Genomic DNA, 18,082 nt, shown 5'->3' with positions numbered 1-18,082 from the left:
TACCTGTCTCCTGGTACGTATTCTATCATACCTGTCTCCTGGTAAGTACTGCAGCATACCTGTCTCCTGTTGAGTACTTGTCTAGTCCCCTGGGCCTTTATTCTGGGCCTGTATGTAAAGCATCTCTGAGCATGAGTGCTGATCTAGGATCAGGTCCCCCCTTTCGAGGTGCTGTCTCTTATACATTATGATCTAAAAGGCTAAACTGGCCCTAGATCAGCACTCATACCCCGAAACTCTTTATAAGTAAGGGCCAGACTTAATTTGCTGAACGTGTTTTACACTTGGCACAACACCAACAGGAAGGAGATCCTCAACACTGGCACTAAGTTGTACTTAGACAGGAAGACCCATTGAGAACATATTTACTTGGGAAACAGTCAGTCTTATCTGGTGGTGGTGACCTGTTATCACAGCAACTTCATAACAGATTATATTTCTTCGAAAGGAGAAAAAGTAAAATAAAATGCTGAATAAGGGCATTGTGGCTGTCAGCTATTTTCCCCTCCCGTTAGAATGTGCTGCATGGTATTCCCCATCCAATGGGAGAGGAAACAGAACAGTCCTACTCTAATCCCTGGCTGTGCTGCTCAACATGCTTGACACTGCTTGTGTGTCTGCTGCTGCCCCCCCCCCCCCCCCCCCCCCCCTCTCTAGTCCCCATATCCATAAAGGAAACTGTTGTATACACATCTTGATTACGCTGCGTTGCCTGGTGATGGGGAGGGATGTAGGTGGGGGTGGAGGGAAGAAGGACGAGTGAGGGGTCAGGAGGTTTTGCAGTGGCTTTTGAATGAGATATTGTTTGGTGGTGGAACACAGCTGGGAAACATCAGGATGTGGAGACTCGTGCGCATGCACACACTCAGACACAAAAAAACCTAGAGACACAGGAGCACAATATATAATGGATATATATCCTAGATATAGACATCCTCTCTGTCTCTTTCATTCTCTTTCAAATGTGTTCTTTCTTTTGTTCTGTCTATACTGTCGGTTTCGCTCCCTCTTTTTCTTTTGTTCCCTTGATCCCTTTCCCTCGCTCCCTCTCTCCTTCGCTCTTTCTTTTCCCTTCAGTGTGAGTTTGGTCGTAGGGCTTGGGGTTTGGGTTGCTGACTTTTGGAAGCTGTGGCTCATGTCATGGGAGAGAGCAAGAGCCCCCGGACCGTATAAATACAGACACTGATTGACTGTCCTGCCTGTGGGGCTACATGAGATGACGCTCAATTTCATCCTCTTAAACTCTGTGGATGGGGTTTGGGCTGGGGGGGAGACACCATGTTATTAGCTTGGCTGGCTATAGCAGGCAGATGCCTTTCCCAACATTACCCATTGCTCCATATTATACAGTGATACCCATTATGCTGCTTGTCTTGTAATGTAAGAAAACTGAAGAGTTAGAGTTTAGCCAAAGAGAAGAGGAAGAGAGGGAATGGGTGTGGTGTCTGTGCGTGTGTGTTGACTTTTTGCCATGAATGCATATGCTTCCCTCATCATCATGTCTTTGTTATGTTCTCCTCTGTTCTAAACAGTGTCAACCTGAGTTTCTGCCTCTCGGCCAATGGGAAGTACCTCCCAGACAACCTAGGTGAGCCAACTGTCCACATCTGGTCCAGATGACGTACAATACCATACTTTCAATTGCACACGAATATCAATTTATATAACAAGTTATTGCATGTATGTTGAATGACTTTGTTGTTGCTCTGTATTGTATCGTGACAAAGAGATTAAGAGCAGAGTCAGGGTTCCAGAATCCCCATATCTTCCCTGATCCACTTTTAATGAGTTCCAATCAAAGCACAAGGCTCCTCTTACGCAACCTCAGCAATTATTCCACGAATTACCCCTCTATGCATATGGTTACTCTGCTATTTGTACCTGCTATTTGTAAACTAACTATATAGTCTGGATTCTCTATTTGCTTGAGAGTGTGCAAGTGTGTTTTAATGTCTGATTGATGGTGTGTAAAACAATGGCACATTCATGGTTGTGTCCTGTGTGTGTGTGTTCCTTTGTGTGTGTGTTCCAGACTTCCAGGTAGAGGTGCAGTTGGACCGTCTGAAACACAAGCAGAAGGGAGGGGTGAAGAGGGCTCTGTTTGTAGACTCCCAGCAGACAGTGCTCACGAGGAGTGTGAGGGTGCGGAACAGAGAGCGCGTGTGTCACGACACCAAGATCTATCTGAGGGTAAGTCTCACACACACACACCCACAAACACGCATGCACGCACACTCTTTCTAATGAACACGGTCTCTCTCTATCTGACTGCAGGATGACAAGGAGTTCAGAGATAAGCTCTCCTCCATCTACATCTCCCTCAACTTCAGTCTGGATCCTCAGGCAGCGTTCGACTCCCACGGCCTCAGACCCATCCTCAACTACCAGTCCACCGAGCTCATCGAGCAGAAGGTACTTCAATACACCCCCCCCCCCTCTGTCTGACTCTGCCCCCCCCCCCCCCCCCCCTCCCAGCACTGCACTCCTAACCCTGAAGAACGACTCGACGTTAACAGGCCCCGTATATCTACTGAGGTGGAGCACTGCACACGTTTTAATGAACAAGGCGTAGTGAAAGACGTGGCTGGAAATCCATTCACTCACTCAGAGCTGATGGTAATGTTTTCTCCTTGACCAGACCTCCACCCCCTCAGAACGACTCAGGCTGCTCTCCTTGTTGATTTCCAAACCGCTCTGCTGGGAAGGGGTCCAGAGGGTCTGTAAAGCAGTTTTCAACAAGAGAAATGTGAGGCGTGTGTATGGTACAGTCGAGATGGAGTTGGAGAGTGTTTGACTGCCCCTCCAGGAATAGCTGCTTTCAGCCTGTCTGGGCTTCGTAACGGATCATAGGAGTCGTGTTCCGACCGAGGGGTGCACAGTAAGACCCCGACACACAGGGTTAATGGATATTTCTGGGTGGGGCCGCTGGTGCCCTTTGCTCACGGCACACAGGCCATGTGCCATCTGGTGTAGATTTGCCAGTTTTATCCTGGCAGGGAGAGAGAGACGTGAGCAGGACTCAGCGGGTGGGCTGCCTGCCTTCAGCTGTGGCGTGCTGCACCCTATGTGAGCTCAACAATAACCACTGGATTGGATTGGAGTGTTTTGGGAAAGGCCCTGGCTGAGGTTGCAGTTCACCCCCCCCCCTACATCTTTCAGTATTTCTCTCTTCTCTCTCGGAGCAGGGCAGTACTGAACTCTGTCATTGGTGTTCCCTTGTCATATCAAAGCTGCTGTGTGGTGTATTGTACTTACACTACAACCAAGAGCTAAATACTGAACCCTGATAAAGCTATGTTGTTGTAGTACCGAAACTGAACTTCAGATAACATATTTCATTAATCATTGATACCCAGTGTGAATGTAGGGGATGTCTACTCACTACAGCCTGGATTTAATCAGATACATGATATCTTATTATGGATTCCTCCGTATGGCATCGTTTGTACTGGGCTAGCTGTTGCAGCATAGGCTACATACAGGTAACTACCAAAATAAAGGAAACACCAACATAAAGTGTCTTAATAGGACGGTGGGACACCACAAGCCAGAACAGCTTCAAGGCATCTTGGCAGAGTTTCTACAAGTGTCTGGAATTCTATTGGAGGGATGCGACACCATTCTTCCACAAGAAATTCCATCATCTGGTGTTTTGTTGATGGTGGTGGAAACGCCATTTCAGGCGCCACTCCAGAATCACCAATGTGTGTTAAATTGGGTTGAGATCTAGTGACTGAGACGGCCATTGCGTATGGTTTACATAGTTTTTATGATCATCAAACCATTCAGTGACCACTCATGCCCTGTGGATGGGGGCGTTGTCATCATATGGGGGCATAGCCATGGGCGCCAAAATAATGCCCTGCCCAGCATTTTTATATGTCACCCTAAGCATGATTGGATGTTAATTGCTTAATTAACTCAGGAACCACACCTGTGTGGAAGCACCTACTTTCAATATACTTTGTCTCGCATTTAGTCAAGTGTTTCCATTATTTTGGCAGTTACATATACATGCTGGCTCACCCCAGTTCTCACACCCTCTGGTTGCTGAGTGAGAGTTAGAGATCACCGAAGCCTCTCTGCATAGTTTAATCGTTTCTCTATAATGTGCTCCACATGTTGCCGTGAAGCCAGAGCAATGGGAACATAATAAAAATGGATCCACAAAACGCAACTGAGAGTGAAGCTGGAAGCTCCCATGGGTGAATGACTGATACATTCCACACACAGGGGCCGTGATTTATTTTCGCTGATTTTGACACAGTTATTGAGTGAAACTGTATACTACACACGGTACCCTCAATACACGGACTACACGCTATTCATCTGGCTTCCCTCTGCCAGTTGTTGTTTAACGGCAGCCAGGATAGGACTCTAAATAGCTTTTACCCTGATTGCCTGAGTCTGTATATGGGCCAGCACACGCTGAAGGGGCAGAGTAAGTGAGCTGGTGGTTACCATGGTTACCCCGGTGTCTTAAATTAGAACGCCTGGCTGTGTAATGACAGGGGAGGCACTGCGCTCTCTTTCTAATCTACTTCTATTTATTATCTTCGTCGTCATCTAAGTCATCATGATCATCACACTGTGATGGAATCGCACGGGGAAACTATTACCTACGTCAAGCCTGGGCTTTTCCCTGCTACACAAACACGTTCAGTGGTTACTGGTCACCCTTTACTGCTTAGCTCATGTCTTTCTAGTATTTCCACCTTAGCCTCTAGCCCTCTAGATTACCCTCTCCTTCCCCATGTCTCTGTGCCAACTTCAGCCCCTCCCTCCCTCTGGTTCATGTATGGTCCTGCATGCAGAGCGCTGGGTGGCGTCGCGTGTGGCTAGCTTGTGGTCCGCTGCAGTGCGCTGTGGTGTGGACGTCAGTGTGCGGCGCTGGTGGATGTGTGGACAGAAAGCTGCTGGCCTCCCCAGAGGCCCTCCTGGCGTACCACTTCTCCTTCGTGTCCTCCTGTCTCTGGGCTGTGTGTGGCGCTGCTCCTGCCTCCTGGCCCATCCATCCCCTCTCCTGAAGCGAAGTCGGACACTCTATGATGGAGGTGGTTTTGTCATCCTACACACAGTCAGACAACTTCTCCTGCCTTCTTATCGACCCATTTCACTCTAAATGGGTCGACACGTGGTCCCGTGTGGCTCAGTTGGTAGAGCATGGCGCTTGCAACGCCAGGGTTGTGGGTTCAATTCCCACGGGGGGACCAGGGTTCAATTCCCACGGGGGGACCAGGATGAATATGTATGAACTTTCCAATTTGTAAGTCGCTCTGGATAAGAGCGTCTGCGAAATGACTTAAATGTAATGTAAATGTAAAGGGATGTGAAGTCAGACATGGCACTGAATTAGGGTTGTTTGTGTCATCACACACGGTCATAGTTGCTAACCTCCCCCAGAAGATAAGAGCGTTTAACAGGTTATTATTACAGGTGTTTGGTGTGTAGTAATGACACTTTACTCAGGGGGGGGCGGGGTGGCGGGGGCTTGGACTGGAATGTATTAGTCATTCTGGTCTGCACGACATGTCCTATCCTGCTGCAGTTACTCTATTGTATGTTTACCACCAAAGCAAAGTGTCTAATTCTGTATGTTAAGTCTAACTGAAAGAAGTGTAGGCCTCATTTTAATGAGAACTGTGGATCCTGTGTACGCTCTGGCACTCTTTAACTTATTCCTCTCCTCCTCTTTCCTGCTCTAGGCCCAGATTCTGCTGGACTGTGGAGAAGACAACATTTGTGTTCCTGACTTAAAGCTGGCGGTGCACGGGTGAGTTATTCCAAACACCCATGAAAGCCACTAGATCAGGAGAATATATCTACTATGTATGATGAACGGTTGAACTATTCACCCAACTATACAGATGAGTCGGCCTTGTTGTTTTTCTGATCTGATGGATAAATAAATCTGTGTCGTGCTCCACCCGTTTGTTTAGTTTAGCTTGCAGAGCAGACCAGTCTGTTATTACACCCACAATGCTCCACTCGCCGAAGATACTACTCTGCTTTGGAAACAGGAAGAAGCGCTGGTCTAGGTGCAAGGACTGGTTGTCAGGCAGCTGGGGGAAAGAGACATGAGAGATGAAAGGGATTTGTTTTGAACGTATGAACAGGGAGTTGTGTGTGTGTGTGTGTGTGTGTGTGTGTGTGTGTGTGTGTGTGTGTGTGTGTGTGTGTGTGTGTGTGTGTGTGTGTGTGTGTGTGTGTGTGTGTGTGTGTGTGTGTGTTCCAACCAGTTCTAGCCTCCTTCTATCAGCTTCTGTTGAAGTAGTATTCACAGCATCTCCATACTTTGATTTGAGAAATCTGTGGGCATTTTCCTCCAAAATAACATGTCCCCTTGCTCTCTTTCTGCCCTCTCATGTTCATATTTGTTTGCGCGCTAATTCCATTTCTCTATTGTAAAAGTCATCTATTACATACCCTGAGTGTACAAAACATTATGAACACCTGCTCTTTCCCTGACACAGACTGACCAGGTGAATCCAGGTGGAAGCTATGATCCCTTATTGATGTCACTTGTTAAATCCACTTCAATCAGTGTAGTTTAAGGGGAGGAGACCGGTTAATGAAGGATTTTTAAGACTTGAGATAATTGAGACATGGATTGTGTATGTGTGCCATTCAGAGGGTGAATGGGCAAGGTAAAATATTTAAGTGCCTTTGAACGAGGTATGGTACTCTGCTGGGTTTTTCATGCTCAACAGTTTCCCGTGTGTATCAAGAATGGTCCCCCACCCAAAGGACATCCGGACAACTTGACAAAACTGTGGGAAGCATTGGAGTCAACATGGGCCAGCATCCCTGTGGAACGCTTTCGACACCTTGTAGAGTCCATGCCCCGATGAATTGAGGCTGTTCGGAGGGCAAAATGGAAGGGAGGGTGCGCAACTTAATATTAGGAAGGTGTTTGTACATTTGTCTCTAAGGACATTCAAGCGGGACCAAATAAGGGATTTCAGTTGAGGAAAATCATAATGCATGAACTACTTGCCTCTGGCAGTCAGATGATAGTGCTGCATTTATTTAAATGCTTTGTTTAATAGTAGTTTGGGGCAAGGGGTCAATTATGAAATTCCCAGCATTGTATCCATCAAAATATTTCTACTGTTTTCCTGCCAAAGCACACAACCTGTACCACCAATGCCCCTTAGGAGAGGTTTTAGGTTTTTGTGGGTTCTTACAATATATCCCTTTTGTTTTCTTTAAAGAGCGTGATGGCTGTTGGAGTCTGACTAGGCTGGCTGGCTGGTTGGCCAATAGAAGATCAGTGTTTGAAATATGGTCCATGTTGCTTTCTCTCTCTGCCTGGTTTTATGAGTTCAGCTCTAATTAGAAGCGTCTGTGTGGCCCTCATGTGGAATTCCTCTCTCATTGTGTTCAGAAAGAGAGCGAGAGATGGAGGAAGAAATGTGGGGAGAGAGAAAGGGAGGGAGTGGAAGGGGGAGGTGTTTTACATTCCTATTCTGTGCTCTAACGCATGTATGACTTTGTTGCTACATTTGAAAAGTTGTGTGTGAGGGGGATGCAGGGGAAGGGGAGGGGAGAGGGAATTTCCTGAGATGAATCTAAGTGATGTGTTTTGGGCTATGTCCCATTTCGAGAGAGATGAAGCACGGATATCAGGCTATAGCAACAGAACATGCAAGTATGTTAGTGACCAGACACTGCTTTATAATGTATGCACTGTGCACACAGCCTTCACAGTTGTCTCTAGTATAATGTCACCCTCTCCCACCTCTTCCGGGGCTTATTTACACTCGGAGACCCGACACCTCTTGACCTGACGTCTGACCCGATTAGTAAGCAATTTCTGTTTTTTTTGGGCCCTCAGGGACCGGAAGGAAGTGTACCTAGGTGACGACAACTCACTGACCTTGACTTTCAATGCTCGGAACGAGGGTGAAGGAGGGGCCTACGAGGCTGAGCTGTACGTGGTGCTGCCTCCTGAAGCGGACTACAGCGGTATAGCCCGCAATAACGAGGTGAGAGGAACTACTAAACATTCACCTGAACCCAACACTACTATTAGATGTGAGGTAATGAAAGGGTTCCAGTGTATTGGCTCATAAGACTTGTGATGATAGATCTATAAGGAACAGGACTGTTATGGAAGTTATGAAAATGCCAAATGGAACCATATGTTTGTTCTCGGTGTTTGATCTGTAGATGTGTATCTGTGATTCTTCTTTGTTGTGTTCTAACCAATGAAAAACACAAATGAATGTATATGGTTCTAAACCAGCACTCTTTCTCCTCGCTCTCTGTCTCTCTTGGTCTCTCTTGGTCTCTCTCTCTCTCTCTTTCTTTCTTTCTTTCTTTCTTTCATTCTTTCTTTCTTTCTTTCTTTCTTTCTTTCTTTCTCTCTCTCTCTCTCTCTCTCTCTCTCTCTCTCTCTCTCTCTCTCTCTCTCTCTCTCTCTCTCTCTCTCTCTCTCTCTCTCTCTCTCTCTCTCTCTCTCTCTCTCTCTCTCTCTTTCTTTCTTTCTTTCTTTCTTTCTTTCTTTCTTTCTTTCTTTCTTTCTTTCTTTCTTTCTTTCTCTCTCTCTCTCTCTCTCTCTCTCTCTCTCTCTCTCTCTCTCTCTCTCTCTCTCTCTCTCTCTCTCTCTCTCTCTCTCCCTCCCTCTCTCTCTCTCTCTCGCTCTCGCTCTCTCTCCCAGAGCCTGACCCAGCTAACCTGTAGCTACGAGACAGAGAACCAGACCCGCTACCTCAGCTGTGACCTGGGCAACCCTATGAAGTCTGGCACCAGCGTAAGTCAAGGATTCATGTTCTGCTTGCCCTTCTGAAGATTGGTCATGAGTAGGGCCAGGAGTATTTCCTGGTTAGGTCACATGGATGGAAAACAGGAGCAGCTCTGGCTCTTGGCCTCTTGAAAAATCATTGATTTTTTTTCCGGCCATCTTGGTCTTCATCAAAATGAGAATGAGGTCACATGATATAAAAAATTTACTTTGGGCCTGGTTCTACTCAAGACCTTTCTGAAGGGCATTGGTTATGAATGGGGTGAGCATTTTTTCCTGGTTAGGTCACATGGTCCTGGCCCTACTCGTAAGCAATACTCTTCACTGGTGGAATAGCTAGCCTAGCCCTCTGAGATCTGTTTAGTGGTAGAAAAGTAATTGGAGCTAGCACAACATCAATGTTTCCTAGTGTGTGAAGGAAGGGACTGTGTGTCGTCCAGGGGTTGAGTGGTAGAGAACTGAACTGGACAGGAAAGGCTCTCTTTTCATGTCACAGCAGTGTCCAGAGAGGAAGTTCCTGTCTGAGTAGCAAGAAGCTGGTCTACTTCTCTGCTCTGAGCATTAGGTTCCCTCCTAATGTGTCTGACTGCAGAGGAAGACTGTAAAGTGGACATTGTTGGAGAGGTTAAGAAGGTTTTCTGATAGAATGGTTGTATTTAAAGTGTAAACTAATATTGAAAAACTTTAGTATGCAACAAACATATAGTATAGATCCTGCCATTGTAGTACCCAATGCGCTGAGGATACTGTACTTTGCCCAGTTTGTCTCTGTAGTGCGTTAGTTATAATTCACAATGGCATAGAATGTTTATGAGCAGTATTTTAATAGTTTTTTACAGTGCACATTTGCAGTTCGATACACACTCACACTACACAGTTAAACAGTAAAAGCTCTCAACTCGCTGGAAAACAAAAGGGGCATGAAATTACAGTTGAATTAAAGGGCAGCAAAACAGAATACTGTAAGCAGGAAGTCCCAGACTGTCTGGACCTGCAGGCCCAGGTGTATTACAGCTGTGTATGTGCCAGCCAGGCAGGCAGACAGGAAGTCCCAGACTGTCTGGACCTGCAGGCCCAGGTGTATTACAGCTGTGTATGTGCCAGCCAGGCAGGCAGACAGGAAGTCCCAGACTGTCTGGACCTGCAGGCCTAGGTGTATTACAGCTGTGTATGTGCCAGCCAGGCAGGTAGACAGGAAGTCCCAGACTGTCTGGACCTGCAGGCCCAGGTGTATTACAGCTGTGTATGTGCCAGCCAGGCAGGCAGACAGGAAGTCCCAGACTGTCTGGACCTGCAGGCCCTGGTGTATTACAGCTGTGTATGTGCCAGCCAGGCAGGCAGACAGGAAGTCCCAGACTGCTTAGACCTGCATGCCCAGGTGTATTACAGCTGTGTATGTGCCAGCCAGGCAGGCAGACAGGAAGTCCCAGACTCTCTGGACCTGCAGGCCCAGGTGTATTACAGCTGTGTATGTGCCAGCCAGGCAGGCAGACAGGAAGTCCCAGACTGTCTGGACCTGCAGGCCCAGGTGTATTACAGCTGTGTATGTGCCAGCCAGGCATGCAGACAGGAAGTCCCAGACTGCCTGGACCTGCAGGCCCAGGTGTACTACAGCTGTGTATGTGCCAGCCAGGCAGACAGACAGGAAGTCCCAGACTGCTTGGACCTGCACGCCCAGGTGTATTACAGCTGTGTATGTGCCAGCCAGGCAGGCAGACAGGAAGTCCCAGACTGTCTGGACCTGCAGGCCCAGGTGTATTACAGCTGTGTATGTGCCAGCCAGGCAGGCAGACAGGAAGTCCCAGACCGCCTGGACCTGCAGGCCCAGGTGTATTACAGCTGTGTATGTGCCAGCCAGGCAGGCAGACAGGAAGTCCCAGACCGTCTAGACCTGCAGGCCCAGGTGTATTACAGCTGTGTATGTGCCAGCCAGGCAGGCAGACAGGAAGTCCCAGACCGTCTGGACCTGCAGGCCCAGGTGTATTACAGCTGTGTATGTGCCAGCCAGGCAGGCAGACAGGGAGTACCGACTGACTGACCGATTGACCCCTGAAGACAACAGAACAATTGGGAGGAGAGAGAAAGAGAGTGCAGGACTGTTATCCTTTCTGGGACTCAGGCCCCCGGTATGCTGTTCTTATTGTATAACATGGAGTCTACTCACCGTCGCTGTACTGTATGTGTCAAAATAGTATCAAAATAGTGCACATGTTTCCTTATGCCCTTACAAGGTTAGCTTTAGATATGTTGGTTGCATCATCCCCCCTTAGACATTTGGAACTCTCTTGCCTCACGTCATGTTGGCATCAACCCCTTGTCCCTGATCACATTGCTTCTCCTCATCTGCAGCTGTGGGCAGGTCTGCGCTTCACTGTGCCACGACTGAAGGATACACGCAAGACGGTTCAGTTTGAACTGCAGATCCGCAGGTATGACTCAGTTACATCACCTCTCTAGGCATATGTTTGAACTGGGACTATAACTGGACATGTGTTATGTGTCACTGACAAAATAATTGAAGGCTAAACTTGTAGGATACAGAACATCAAAAATACCACAGTACTCCAATATCACCATATAGCTGCAGAGGTGTGTTTTCTCTAATTCATCCCCCTCTCTTCCTCTCTCGCTTTCTCTCCACAGTAAAAATGAGAATAATTCCCACAGCGAGGTGGTTCCCTACAAGTTGGAGGTGGTTGTCCAGGCCGATGTTATTTTACAAGGGTGAGTCCAGAGGAAGTCAGAGAGAAGTCCAGGGTGGGAGGAATCTCTGTGTTAGATTTCCCCCATCAGAGCAAAAACCTTTTGGAACTCCTTAAAAGTTGTTTTATTTTTCTCCCCACACAGTCTCATGCTTTCTTTCCCTCTGTTTTGAAGAGTCTCCCGGCCAGACAAGGTCTTCTTCCCTCCCCCCAACTGGAAGGTGTCCAAGAGCCCCCAGGTGGAGCAGGACATTGGGCCTGCAGTCCAACATGTCTATGAGGTAAGGAGTCAAAGGGTTGGGGTTAGGATTACGTTTAGGTTGGGAAGATCCAATGGGACATTCAATGCATAGACAAAGGTGAATGCAGCCAAACCGTGAGTGGACGTGTTTCAATGTAAGGAGCCAGAGGCCCTCCAAGAGGATAGCTGCTAGCTGGCTGGGTAGACTCATCAGGATGTAGTGTGGCAGAGAGTTCTATACAGCAGACTCTGGCCTTAAGCAGGTCTGTAGCAGCAGGCAGTACTTTGCGGACACAAACTTTTTTTGTAGAAGCAGACCAGACCAGACACTAACCTTTGTGTAGAAGCAGACCAGACCAGACAATAACCTTCGTGTAGAAGCAGACCAGACCAGACAATAACCTTTGTGTAGAAGCAGACCAGACCAGACAATAACCTTTGTGTAGAAGTAGACCAGACCAGACACCAACCTTTGTGTAGAAGCAGACCAGACCAGACAATAACCTTCGTGTAGAAGCAGACCAGACCAGACACCAACCTTTGTGTAGAAGCAGACCAGACCAGACACCAACCTTTGTGTAGAAGCAGACCAGACCAGACACCAACCTTTGTGTAGAAGCAGACCAGACCAGACACCAACCTTTGTGTAGAAGCAGACCAGACCAGACACCAACCTTAGTGTAGAAGCAGACCAGACCAGACACCAACCTTTGTGTAGAAGCAGACCAGACCAGACACTACTTCCTGGGGCTGCAGAGAAGTCAAAGGAGAAAGAAGAAAGAGAAGAGACACATTCCAGGAAGCACAGGGATTTGTTTTGAGCTTTACATCATTACAGGTCTAACTCAATTTGTAAGGACAACCTAGTCTCCAGTGATAGACATCACACCGGACCACCTTTCACTTAGCAGAAAGAAAAACAGTGCTCAAGTTTAGATGACATCACACCGGACCACCTTTCACTTAGCAGAAAGAAAAACAGTGCTCAAGTTTAGATGACATCACACCGGACCATCTTTCACATAGCAGAAAGAAAAACAGTGCTCAAGTTTAGATGCCATTTCCTGGAAGTCTGGGTCAAAACAGAACGGGTTAATTTTTAGCAAAGACTAGCTGAGGGGTTATATGCTTGTAATATTCTTTTAACTAATTGCTCTCTTTTTCCGTCTTTCCTTCCATCTCTCTCTCCTTTTCTCCCTCGTTCTTTCCGCTGTCTGTCAGCTGGTGAACAAAGGCCCTAGTGGTATTAGCCACACAGTGCTTCAGCTCAGTTGTCCTCTCAGTGTTCAGGGACAGCGTCTCCTCTACCCTCTGGAGATCTCTACTGAGGGACCCCTCAACTGCACCACCAACCACTCCATCAACTACATGCAGCTCAAGGTGAGCAATCAATCATTGGAATGTCTTTTGATGTATGACAGGTTTAAACATTATTTTAATGTTTATGTTAAAAGTATGTTGTTTAAGCTTTTGCAAGGGTACAGCAAGTCTCTCGGTCAACACACACACACACACACACACACACACACACACACACACTCACACACACACACACACACACACACACACACACACACACACACACACACACACACACACACACACACACACACACACACACACACACACACACACACACACACACACACACACACACACACTCCCTTCTCAGGGTCACATGAGGCTGACAGACATCTGTGTGAGGCTAGAACACTTCAGAGAGACGGGCACTGTAAAGATGTCCCACAGGTTCTAATCCAGTGTGTGATTAACAGTCTCTACACCCACCTCCACCCTCCCTGCCCAGCCAGCCCTAACCAGCCCCACCCAGGACACCATCCCCACTAACACTTTGATCTCTCAGCACTTCCCTCAGCTCAGCAGAGCTTGATGAACCTCTTCTGTACTGATACACTCAACTTCTAACATTAGGACCCCTTCTGCAGGGTTTAAGCCTCAGGTTTTTCATGGGAACCGATGACTCTTGGGTAGTCGCTTGTTTCTGTTTCAAACTTCTAAATGGCCAGATGCTGAGATGAGGCCAAAGAGGTTTCCTATTTAGCTGTGATCTGATTTTCTTTGCGCACTACAGTGTGTTTCTATGGGAAACCATGTGAATGAGACCTCACATTCACTAGATTAATAACAAGGATAATGATGGGTCACTAACGTCACTCCCTATATTGACAGAAAGGGTGGTGTGCTCGTCTCCAATGTGTGAGGTTTCTGTCTGTAATGTATTGACCTAATGGGTGGTCTGCTCGTCTGTCATGGGTGAGGTCTCTGTCCTGATGGGTGGTGTATGTTCTTTCCCTCGGTTTCCTCAGCTCCAGCAGTCGTCCACAGAGCAGCCTCCCCTACTTGTGCCCGGCCAGGATCACCACATCGAGAGGAGAGACGTCCACAGAGACCAGCTGGCTGAGCACACTAACCTGGTGAGGCCCTTAGCAAGGACAGATGGCGAGAGTTATTGGAACAGTGTGCAATTAATGCAACTGGCTTTTTGAGTGATGAGTAGAGCTTGTTGTTGCCTCTGGTGGTATTTCATGTTGTCAAATAGTTCAAATATACAGGACAGATGGATGGAAGTGACTAGGGACTTTCCTTTGGAATATAGCTGAGATGGAGGGTTGAACCTCTGCCTCTCTGCTCCTCTGAGTTGCCTGAAGCCATGGCATGTATTGATCTGGGACAGTGGCTCTGGCCCTGCTCTTGGAAAGCCTCCTGGGATTGACTAATGAGGTTATAATGTAATTGAGAGGAAGGGGTCAGAGGGCGTGGGGTGGTGGTGGTCCCGCTGTGGTGATTAACATTAAAGGGCTGCAGGGAGACTGGGAGGGGTGGAGCCGGGGCAGTAGGGACATGGAAATAGGGGAATCTGTGGGACCAGGGGCATGATGCGCTGGTTAGTTCACAGGCCGCCCTCTAATTTTCCACTCCGTGGTGTTGTTAGTGTGAGTACCACTGCCCCTGGCACACACTGGCCCTATTGATCCAACCAGCACCAGGACCAGGTAGCTCTCCCTCTGTTCTCCCTCTCATTGGTCTGTCACTACCCAGAGTGGTGAAAGAGGTCTTTGTCCCCCCCGCCTGTCGCTCTTAACCGCCCCTCGTTTATCAAGCCTGCCCGATGACACGTTTCTATAAAGGCTGCCATTCTTTGTTTCACTCTTAGCACTTCAGTTTCAATGCTGAGTTGGAACTAAGGACAGACGTCTCTGTTAAAAAATATATTTCAAGAGAAAGTGTGTTAGTGGTCAGAGCTGTGCATAATGCAGTTGTATAGGCCCTTGATTGAATCTGGTTGTAGTAGGGGACTGGTAAATGAGAGAGACCCCTCGCTATGACTGGCCTTGTCCTAGAAAAAATGTAAATGAAGTAGCACTGTGAGCTTGGTCTCTAAACGGCTATTAGAACAATCTAGGAAAATGTACATTGAATTATTGTTTACATTCATGTCACACAGTAGCTGCCATTGTACACTTCAACACACACACACACACACTGCAGGTCTATTATATAGCCAGTCACTGCTGTTCTACTCATTGTGGGAACAGAAGCTTCCCTCCCAGCTCCTGCCCCTGACCTCGGCCACCCCACTAGGGAGGATCTGGCACTCTACCATATCCAAATGGACCATTTCCCCAGGCCCACCAGAATCCCTTAGCCTCCCCCAGCCTCAGAGAGCTTCCCCAAGCCTCCACCAGCCTCAGTTAGCCTCCAGTTTTAATCAAGTGTAATATTATTGGAAACAATTGTCTGACTTGTTGGACTAGGCCTCAGTATCCTGGGGCATCGGGGAGGTCCAGGACAGGAGGAGGAATTAGACAGGGGGCATGTCTGTCTGTCTGTCTGTCTGTCTGTCTGTCTGTCTGTCTGTCTGTCTGTCTGTCTGTGTCTGTCTGTCTGTCTGTCTGTCTGTATGTCTGTCTGTCTGTCTGTCTGTCTGTCTGTCTGTCTGTCTGTCTGTCTGTCTGTAACTGTAGTGCCATTATTAAGCCTGTCTTTACTGTAAGGCCCTGAGGGAGGTTACAGGCAGTAGGGGAGGTACTGGGTTGTGTACTACACCCTCTCCTCCTGCGTTCGTTTGCCCTCCTTGGCTCTTGGCTTAATAGGCAAACTAATCTGCTCCCGCAGGAAGCCCACCAAAACCGCCCAATCCGGGGTGGTCTGTCTAACACACCAGCATTAAAAGTCAGTTTGTGGAGGTTTACAATGCAAAGCGCCCAGCTACCATTATGAGGATTTAATTAAGATTGTGTATTCTAACAGTCTTGTGAAAAGGGAGCTGGTGGTTGGGCAATAATGTTCAGTGTCGACTGCATGCTGGATTTTTACAGTCTCATGACATTCACTCAATCTTTCTAATTGGAAGCAGCCCTGCATTGGATCATAACATTGACCTCTTTGTTCTATTTATTTGGCCTGCAGAGTTAACATTGCCCTTACTGCTCTTCCCACCCACCTCCTCCCCGTCTACTGACCTTCACGTCAGTTTTTAATTCATGCACTTACAGTAATTACTGTTAAGTTAAGCCTGACAGAATGTCAAATTAAGTTTGTTTTGTAGCCGTTTGGTATTCCTTGCTGAGGACAGCAGTTTTTGCATGGCATATCTCAAATGATGGCATATTTTATGTAATTTGTTAAGCCTTAACACACTCTCTCTCTTCCTCCCTCCTTCTCCCTCTCTAGTCCTGCTCTAATGTAGAATGCTGGACGCTGCAGTGCGACGTTGGTCTTCTGGAGAAGGGGACCAGCGCCATCCTCAAAGTGCGCTCCCGCATCTGGGCTGAGACCTTCATCGAGGTACGTACCGTATGGACTGGAGATGAAACCAACCACTCTGCATACAATTGCTCCACTACAGACCTTTTTAATATGGCGATTGAAGAGTGGATCTTGGTCATGTTCAGATGCAGAGATTAAAAACAACCAGCAGAACTCCTGGCCTCCCCTCAAACTCACTGCACATGTAGATGCATGTTTCTACCAGATGACATTGGCACTGATTGCATGAGACGGACTGTCTCCGTTCACGTTGTTGTCTGTGTATTTTCTCATGTCAAGGTTTGGCTGAGTATAAGCAGAATGATTCCTTTAAGCATCTACAAAGAAAAAAATCAACACTCAAAACCTCAAATTCAAGACTGTGAAAGATGAATGACCAGTCAGACTCACACATGTGATTGTATTGACTAGATGTCAGTATTAATGCTAGCTCAGAGCTAAACTCTGCCAGTGTGTACTGTCTCAAATAGTTGGCCCAAATGAAGGGAAAATGGTAGCTAACAGAGAGTATAATTCAAAATCTAATGTCAATAGTCGTGTGTGTGTGTGTGTGTGTGTGTGTGTGTGTGTGTGTGTGTGTGTGTGTGTGTGTGTGTGTGTGTGTATAGTGTTATAGTGTTTTAGTTAGAGCTGGATGGTATCTGTCCACAGAAGCAGTTGTGAGAGACCTTACACACAAAGCCTATGTGTGAGTGCATTGAAAATTCATTAGCTGGTGGTCGTGGCTTCTCATAGGATTGGAATGTCAGAGGGGTTTTGTGAGAGACAGCCGGTCTGATAATAGAGTTGCATCTCTCTGTAGCACATGACCGCCACCTACTGGATACAAGACAAAGTGCACCCATTACCAGTCCACACTCTAGCCTTGCTAACACATATACAAGCTGCAATTTCCCAGTACTCCTACACTAATTATTTGCAGAATCATAATGAATATCCAATCTGATCCAGTTCCTATTGTTTTGCTTCCATCCTCAGAGAGCATACAAAGGGTATGTGCTTGAGTGCCTGGCAAGATTCAGTGTGATCAAGATGCCCTATGCCATCTTACCCAAGGAACTACCAAGTGGATCTAAAAAGGTAGGTCTATGTGCAATACACCCATGTTACCAAACCCCTCTATGTGTTACTGTATTGTTAGTCATGCATTACCATACAGTATGCCAAAGTTTTGTACATCACTCCGCTGTTGGGAAACTGCAGGAAGCCTGGAATCGAGGCTATTATAGTATAAGTGGTGGTCATGACTAATTCTCTGCCCCCTCCTCAGGTGGTGACCCCGGTGGTGTGGAACAAGCCGGACAGCCAGTACTCCGTGCCAATGTGGATCATCATCTTGGCCATACTAGCTGGACTTCTTCTGCTGGCACTGGTGATTTACGTCCTGTACAAAGTGAGTGGTCAGGATGGTGCTGATGTTAACATCAGGCAGAGTGGGCGGTTTCCATCTCTTAAGAACGTCCCGTATTTGCCTTTATAACTGAGACTTATTAGTCTCAGGCCAAACCTCATCTTGCTCTTAGCTCAGCCTTCTCTAGGCCTAAATGTAAGTCTGGCTGGAGAGACTAGAACCTCATTGACAGGTTTGAGATGAGATTTGAG

At 47.3% G+C, this 18,082-nt stretch overlaps 1 protein-coding gene across 1 annotated transcript in view; it reads left to right on the top strand.

Moving 5' to 3' along the window:
- The window catches only part of LOC129860692 (integrin alpha-5-like), a 52,864-nt gene that overhangs the window by 31,693 nt on the left and 3,089 nt on the right, over positions 1–18,082 (top strand). Inside the window, exons 16-29 of the mRNA XM_055931353.1 lie at positions 1,533–1,588; positions 2,033–2,190; positions 2,275–2,412; positions 5,706–5,773; positions 7,838–7,988; positions 8,663–8,755; positions 11,096–11,175; positions 11,390–11,470; positions 11,624–11,729; positions 12,911–13,069; positions 14,017–14,124; positions 16,385–16,498; positions 17,459–17,560; positions 17,751–17,873. Coding sequence (XP_055787328.1) covers positions 1,533–1,588; positions 2,033–2,190; positions 2,275–2,412; positions 5,706–5,773; positions 7,838–7,988; positions 8,663–8,755; positions 11,096–11,175; positions 11,390–11,470; positions 11,624–11,729; positions 12,911–13,069; positions 14,017–14,124; positions 16,385–16,498; positions 17,459–17,560; positions 17,751–17,873 — 1,537 coding nt within the window. The remainder of the gene's footprint in view (positions 1–1,532; positions 1,589–2,032; positions 2,191–2,274; positions 2,413–5,705; positions 5,774–7,837; positions 7,989–8,662; positions 8,756–11,095; positions 11,176–11,389; positions 11,471–11,623; positions 11,730–12,910; positions 13,070–14,016; positions 14,125–16,384; positions 16,499–17,458; positions 17,561–17,750; positions 17,874–18,082) is intronic.

Source organism: Salvelinus fontinalis, chromosome 8, assembly GCF_029448725.1.
Source record: "Salvelinus fontinalis isolate EN_2023a chromosome 8, ASM2944872v1, whole genome shotgun sequence".
Taxonomy (NCBI): Eukaryota; Metazoa; Chordata; class Actinopteri; order Salmoniformes; family Salmonidae; genus Salvelinus; species Salvelinus fontinalis.
This window is presented reverse-complemented; position numbering and strand designations above follow the sequence as displayed.